The 8,046-nt window shown below is 48.1% G+C and overlaps 1 protein-coding gene across 1 annotated transcript; it reads right to left on the bottom strand.

Moving 5' to 3' along the window:
- Positions 1-2,536: 2,536 nt before the first annotated feature.
- Positions 2,537-4,033, bottom strand: LOC310805007 (uncharacterized protein). The gene is made up of 3 exons (XM_083670496.1): positions 3,113-4,033; positions 2,828-2,918; positions 2,537-2,712 (listed from the first exon to the last, which is right to left on the bottom strand). The coding sequence occupies exons 1-3, from the start codon at positions 4,004-4,006 to the stop codon at positions 2,555-2,557; spliced, it is 1,143 nt and encodes a 380-aa protein (XP_083526622.1). The 5' UTR covers positions 4,007-4,033; the 3' UTR covers positions 2,537-2,554.
- Between the last annotated feature and the right edge of the window lie 4,013 nt (positions 4,034-8,046).

Genomic DNA, 8,046 nt, shown 5'->3' with positions numbered 1-8,046 from the left:
GTGGTTAATTATACTGTACTTGAACAGAGTGTACACTACTTAGGGTGGTTAGTTCTACTGGACTTGACCTTTTCAACACAACAGCTGTTTCTATCCATTAGAAAGCAGAGGAACCCGTTTCCATTAGCAGAGCTAACCACAAAGTCACAAACAACCATATTAACAAACTATACCATGCAGTTCCATCTTTACCCTCCCCAATACCCACACACGTCCCTGGCTGCCTGACTGGGCTACGTACATCTGAATCATCTTCTGAGTGTAAAGGACAAAAGTAGTTAGTGTTTTATTCTCTCTGTTCCTTGTGGATCCATCAAGGTTGACTGGCTCCTGGTTGTGTGGTGTCATAGTGGGCACACGCTTCACTCAAACTTGATTCCCTGGGCCAGAGGGAGGTCCTTACGTTCAAGGCCAATTGTCTGTCTCTTCCTCATTTACTACCTTTCCTTGTAGCCTTTCCTCAACTCCTTCCTCACCGCTGATCTAAAAAGGAATTTTCAATATAACATTGAATTGTCATAAAACGTGTATTTTAGATGCATTTTGTCAGCTTGAAGCCAACTGTATTATTGAAAAGCTAGTCTTATTCCCTTCTATAACAAATTCCGAATCTAATGAATCCATTGTTTCATGTGTTTTACTTTGTAGCAAGAGATGATCAGTTACCCTGGAGATACAGGTGACCTCTGACCCTGACATCCTGGTCACATGGGATGGCGGGGGTGGCCTGATTACCTAGTGTGCACTGCTGATGGCCATGACACAGGAGACACAGGAGAAGTACATATTTCTACTGCCAAAGTGCAGGTCACAAGAGTCTGCTCAGCAATATATCATTTTGACACAAACAAAATGTTTTTTTGTTTGACACAAAAAATCTTGACACAAACAATCTCCACGACCCCTTCCAATCTGGCTTCCGTCCAAAACATAGCACTGAAACAGCCCTCGTCAAAATCACCAACGACCTCCTCCGTGCAGCTGACTCCGGACTACTCACCATTCTCATCCTCCTCGATCTCAGCGCAGCTTTCGATACCATCTCCCACCCTCTGCTCCTGGACCGCCTGGCTGGAATTGGGATCACTGGTGCTGCACTGTCCTGGTTCACGTCATACCTCACTGACCGCCAACAATTCGTTCAGCTAAGCAACCACAAGTCTGGGTGTTCGGGTGTTTCATTGGGTGTACCCCAGGGGTCAGTCTTGGGTCCACTCCTGTTCACCATTTACCTCCTCCCCCTGGGCACACTCCTCCGTCACCATGGGGTCCATTTTCACTGCTACGCTGATGACACACAGGTCTACATCTCCTCCAAACCCACTGCCGCCATCCCTCCCACTTCCCTCATCACCTGCCTGGAAGACATTCGGAGCTGGATGAGCAGGAACTTCCTGAAACTTAACGGTGACAAAACTGAGGCACTGCTCATCGGCTCCAAATCCACCCTCACCAAATTACAACACACCCCAGCTCCACCCATCATCATCGATGGATCCCCCGTACCCTTCTCCCCCCAAGTCAAGAGCCTCGGTGTCATCTTGGACAACACCTTGTCATTTACTTCCCATATTCAGAACATCACCCGGACTGCATTCTTCCACCTCCGCAACATCTCCAGACTCCGCCCATCACTGACCCAATCCAGCACTGAAATCCTGGTCAACTCACTTGTCACACCACGCATTGACTACTGTAATGCCCTCCTTACCGGACTCCCCACCAAACTCATCAACAGACTGCAGATCATTCAGAACTCGGCCGCCCGGATCATCACCCGCACTAAATCATCTGACCACATCACCCCTGTCCTCATCCAACTTCACTGGCTCCCGGTACATTACCGCATCCAGTACAAAAACCTTCTCCTCACCTACAAATCCCTCCACAATCTAGCCCCCACTTACCTCCGTGACCTCCTCCATGAATACACTCCCTCCCGCTCCCTTCGCTCAACCTCTGCTGGACTGCTAACCATCCCCACGTCATGCTTCAGCACCATGGGTGCCCGAGCCTTCAGCTGCTCAGCACCCAAGCTCTGGAATTCTCTCCCCCCACACATAAGACAGTCCGACTCCATCACAACAATTAAGTCCCAACTCAAAACCCACCTGTTCAAACTGGCATACTTTCTATAAATTGGACACTCTGCACTTCACTTGTTTTTATCTAAATGTGTTGTTTGTTTTGTTTTTAATGATTGATGTCATGCTTTTGCTTTTACTTCTCTTCTGTAAGGTGACCTTGGGTGACCTGAAAGGCGCCTCCAAATAAAATGCATTATTATTATTATTATTATTATTTCTAGCTAATGGATATTTCTCATGATTTCATATACTTTGTATATGATTACTGTTATGATTACATGTCTATGGGGATATTGCTTCAGGCATATCTGTAAACAGGCTTAGCTACTATATTTGTTGCTGTAATCACAGTTGTCTCGAGTTTATCTAGTTACACAATCTCCAGCATAACAAGTTCAAAAGATATGAAAAATACACAATCAAAAGGAATGGAATGCAATGATATTTAATTGAGTGAATGAAGACGGTTATTGGGTCTTCTTGGATGAGCCTTTCTTGCTTGGACAGCAGCACAGGCCAAGTCTGTTTACAGCCGTGAGCATCCTCTTGAGGAGGGATCGCTTCTTCTTAGAAGCTCCACTCTCCTCATGGGGAGTCGTCACAGCTGTGGGCACTGTGCTGGGTTCTAGAGAGAGGAGAGAGAGTTCATGTGAGCTTCACTAGGCCTATAGCTGCAGAATAGAATACTTTATTAGTTTGGTTATTATGTTCTTGGTCTATGTGTTCTATACGTGACTCACCTATGCTGTGCCCATCGTCAAGGGCAACCTTGGTGTCCTCCTGTCCTGGGTCTGGAGGCTGGACAACAATCCGGTTGCTCTTCTTGAGGCACTACATTAGTTATTACAGAAGAAGAATCAATGGCAGAACATATCTGTAAATGTATTGAACGCTTAAAACTCGTCATTCCTACAACAATGTACATCATCACTGCTGAATATATGTTGTTTATGTAAGACTTTGCATTACATTAATGTAATGTGGAATTATGTGGAATGTGGCATTCGCTGTATATTCAGTTTTACCTTGCTCTTCAACTTTGAAAGGAATCCAAATTTCCCTTTCTTTGCCACAGGCTCAGCCTGGGGAAGAGTCACACCACCCTGAGGCTGTGTGAGTGAGGCTGTGGAGGCTGGTCTGGTGTCGGATCCCATTGACAGGGTGTCCATCACCTGGGGAAGAAGCAAGCGCTTCACCGACTCCTCCGCAAAGGAATAGACCAGATCAGAGCACAACATGGCATGCTTCTCTGTCCGCGTCATTCTGGACAGCACACTCTCCGACACACTCTTCCCACCAGCCACTGGTAGGCTGCTGTGCAGTGATATTAGCCCCTGGAGTTTGTCCACAAGGGCGTTGGTCAGGGTGCGGATCCTCCCCTGGGACAGCAGCTCCTCCAGTTTGCTGAGGTTGGTGTTGGGAGAGGTGACCTCTTGGAGAACTGCCGGGTCCATGTGGTCCATCATGATGCTCACCAGGTCGGCCATCATCTCTTTGGGGTCACTGACTGAATTCTCTGTAACAGTCTCATCGGAGCTGTCATCGATGGTTGAGCTTCTGACAATGGGGAAACTACTTTCTACTGGAATCACAATGGGAGACGGAGTTCCAGGGAGAGGCAAAGACACATTATCAAACACGGAGCTTTGGGTCGAGGTAGTGGACCGAGAGGAGGCGGCCCTGAGTGGCGCTGTAGCTACCAGCTCCTCACTGGAAGCTCCATCCCTCAACTTCCAAACAACATCTGTTCCAGTGAGACTATCCTCACTACACACCATCTCTACTTCCTCTCGCAGAGAACATACAGCACTGTGCCATCGCCTTAGCTCCACCGAGGTCTCCATTTCGTCTGACCTCGCCTCCATGTCAACCTGAATGGCGACCAAGACCTGGCTAATGCTGTCTCTAACCCTAGCCATGGATATACTTTGGCTTTGCTCAGCAATATGTTTCTCCCTCTGAGTAAAGAATTCCCGCAGCTTCCTCTGCAGATCTCTATATATGCTCAGTGCTGTAGACCAAAGTCTCACCTCCGACACCTCATCAGCACTAAGCCCACTAGCCAGTGACATCTCAGAGGCCTCGGAACCTCCCACACTTCCCCTGAGGAGCACAGAGTATGTCGGCACCACTTTGGGTCTGGGTGAGGACTCTACGTCCTGGAAGAGGCTCTTAACGCCTTTCACAAACGTGCCAACAAGGTCTGACGCTGAAGAGTCAGCACTGGCAGGTGACATAGAGGAGGTGGATGGTAGCAGTTTGTCGAAATCACACTCGCTAAGCCAACTGGTAGTTGACCCAGAGTGGTGGGAAGAACTGAACGAGCTGGGAGAGCATCTCACTGATCCCATGAGAATGTCTCTCACGTTCTCAGTAGCCTGCCTCTGAAAGTTCTCATTGGACAGTCCACTAACGACTGCCCTGGAAAACATACTCTCTGCTGATGATAATGAGGAGGAGACAGAGTACTCCTTCAACCATACCAATGTGTCCTCCACAAACTCACAGGCAGTGAGGGACTCATCCGACGCTCTCATTCCAGCTGAGGCTGTCCTCTCCTCCTCTGTCTCATAAAAGACCAGAATCTCACTCAGAACCTCTTTGGTGCTGTGGTCTAGTTGGAGCTGGCTCACCCCAGGGCCTCGGAGAGCCACCATTGGTCGAGAGCTTTCACTCTGACTTCTACGAAGCGCCAATACACCTGGTGAGACACTCGTTGACAGTAGAGGCTGACTCTGGCAAGACTCCTGTGACACTTGTATCAGAGGAGGTCCACGGATAGATCCAGCATGTCCCAAGGGAGATTTGTGGAATGTGCCGTTAAAGGATAACAGCCGCGTGTAAAACTCTTCCAACTTTCTCTGAAGCCTCTGAACTAGAGTCAGGGCAAGAGGGAGAGATTCCTCCTTAGAGACACCAGGCCCAGCTGAGTGAGTAATAGACCTCAAGCCTGCCACAAACTCGTCAATAATAACAGAGGCCTCCGTATCTGTACTGGTTGGACTGCAGGGGACAGACATACTCATGGCACACTTCAGCAGCCACTTACTAACAGCCTTGATGGCCTGACATCTAATGTCCTCATTAGACAGACTATCCAAGCTGGAACTTGGGCTGACCTGGGGAAGAATATCCTCTAAATCCTCAAGATACATGTCATCACAGAGGGAGGGGGATTTTGAAGTTGGATAATCTTCCAGTCGAGAAATGACGCCTTCCACAAACATACCAGCCGCTAGGGACTCAATGGAGGACTGGCTCCCGACAGAGAATGAGGACTCTCCCCTTGCCACCTCAGTTCTGAATGTGGTTGCAAGTTCACCAAAGACTTCTTTGGTGACAGCGTCATAGTAGCTGGCCTGAGAGACACTTCCAGATCTCAGGGATGTAGATCTCTCACTACGAGCATTATCAATGGAGGCAAGTTCCTCATCACTGATGTCTTGTAGCTCTAGAGTTGGTTCCACTCCATTAGATAAAGCTGAGGCCCTCCCACTTGTAACCGACTCTCGTGTAAATAACTCAACCAATTTCCTCTGCATATTGACAAAAATCTCCCGGGTAGCAGAGAAGATTTTATTTTTATCATTATCAACAGACGCATCCAATTCAATGGTTTGAATGACACCTTGAACATCAGACACAAAGGTATTGATGAGGTCAGACGCCTCCGAGTCAAAATCACTGGGAGTGGGGGAGTTGGTCATCGTGGCGGCCATATTGGCCTGGCTAATGACATCACTAGAGGAGCCAGAGGGTGAACAACAGGGGATATTCCGACATAGAATCGCACCCACGGCCTTGGTAGCTCTGGAGTGAAACTCCTCACTAGTTATAATGCAGACGTGTTGTCCCACAACGCCAGCGGGGGACACACGTCTGTGCTCCACTCTAACAAATGAGCCCTCCTGAACAGAATGACAAGAGCTGATCGTCTTGATTTTTTCTGCCAACTGTCTGAGCATCACAGCCGCTCGCTGCATGCCCGCCTGATCATCTGTGTCACATGACTCCACCGTCTCCACAATGGCAGTCATGATATCGGCCGTCATCGGCCCCAGATCAGCCTTGGAGGTCATGACCTTGACCTTTGGCACGACTGGTCCGGTGACCCCTAACTCCTGGAGCTTGGTGGACACTACGCGCATCATCCTCCTAGCTGCGTACATGGAGGTGTCCCTATCGCAGGCTATCGGGGTGGACTTACCTGAGCTTGATAATGAGATTATCAAAGAGACGTCTGAGTTCACCTGCTTCAGGACGTCTCTCACCAGAGCTCTGGACCAATCTGATGAGCTAGAGGAGCTGAAACACAGTGATTGGAGGATGGTGTCCTCGTTGATCCCAAAGAGGACTCGGAGTGGGTCATCCTGGGAGGGCGCTCCTCCGTAGGCAGTCTGCAGCGAGATCTGGGAACTTCAAAACAAACACAAATATTACATTCAATTTAATTTAATGCAACGTTATGAATCCCTGAGAGATTATGATGACTATGATGACTCATGTCTTTTGTAGAGAGATTGATTTCTTACAGTAAGATAGGTGGTATGTTGTAACACTTTCTGCTTATTGTTGGTATTTTGTCTATGGTCAAAACATTTTATCCCAGATGTTCTGGTCATAATCGTCAATACATCGAGGCATGGCTGTGATCATAACATACCTCCCTGAGGAAGACCCTAGAGTTGCCTTGCAGGCCCTTCTGGCCGGCTTCCTCAGTTTCTTCTCTGACTCCTGCTTCCACTCGGTGGCTGTGGGGTAGGGGGTCTTCACCCGCTGCCTGCAGGTGGCCTTGGCACTGCCGTCCCTCTTAGGGAGGTCCTCCTCCTTCAGCCTCACCATCCTGGACTGGGACTGGGCCTCTCGTTCCTCCAGAGACGTGATGGAGGAGAGTCCTGGCCCACTCTGAGAGGCTGCAGCATCCCTGGCCTCATTCAGCTCTATGACACGCTGTAGAGTTGGGAGGAGGACCTCGATGGCCGTGCTGGCGATCAGTTTCACTATCCCCCGGCACGTGATGTCAAACTTCGCCTTGTTCACCTGTGTTCATTCAAAAGAGAGTGAAGAATTTGTTTGTGAGGCTTTGATTTGAGGTGTTCAGCTTCATGAAGACAATCATTTCGATTCACTTTTTAACTAAGAGACATTCAACACAACACATGACTAGTAAGTGTAAAGTCAATTAATAACACATCAAATGTTGACAGGTAGACTTACAGGGTCTCTCATGCTGTCACGGATCACCCTCCACTGCCTGATAGAGAAACGAGTGAACAGTTTCAGTTGTTTGGTCTTGGCTCAGATTTGTTGTACTGTGTATGGCAGGGTGTGCTTTTGAAACATAGGAAGCATCGATACAGCAGAGCTCATTATACTTACTTATCAGTGAGACCCTTCAGAAAGTCGATCAGGATGGGCAAGCAGTCCTGATCAATGTTGATGTTTGAGAGGGCGCCAAACCCCCCCAGACCTTCCTCCTCCAGCAGCTGGATCACTGCTGCTCTGTCCTCATATTTATCAGGAGACTTAGTTCCTGGTGGAGAGAACACCACAGAGGGAGCAGAAATATAGGGTTTTATTGCCACAAATGACCCAACTACTTATATTTTCATTCTGTACACACAAGTACAATGTTCACGTCTTTATCATTGACTGTGACTGGATGTTAATGTAATGAAATAAATGGTTTTCAAACAAGTCTTCACATTTTCATTTTGGACTCAGGGAGAAGTAACTACAGGGAGAAGTAATGTAACAACAGAAAACCCTCTGACCTGCATCGTTGGTGCTCTTCTCAGCCGAGGCCCTCTTTCCACTAGTCTTCCTCTTGACCTGCAAGACAACAGAGTTTAGATCTCACATTTTGGTCAACTTGTTATGTGAAGTCAAAGTTGCTCATTAGACTGGATCACATAGAAATCAGCCAGAAGGTGGCAGCAAAGGGCTTGCTTGGTAAATG

Source organism: Argentina silus, assembly GCF_951799395.1.
Source record: "Argentina silus genome assembly, chromosome: 5".
Classification (NCBI taxonomy): Eukaryota; Metazoa; Chordata; class Actinopteri; order Argentiniformes; family Argentinidae; genus Argentina; species Argentina silus.
The sequence above is the reverse complement of the archived record's forward strand: the minus strand, read 5'-3'. Positions and strand labels throughout refer to the sequence as shown.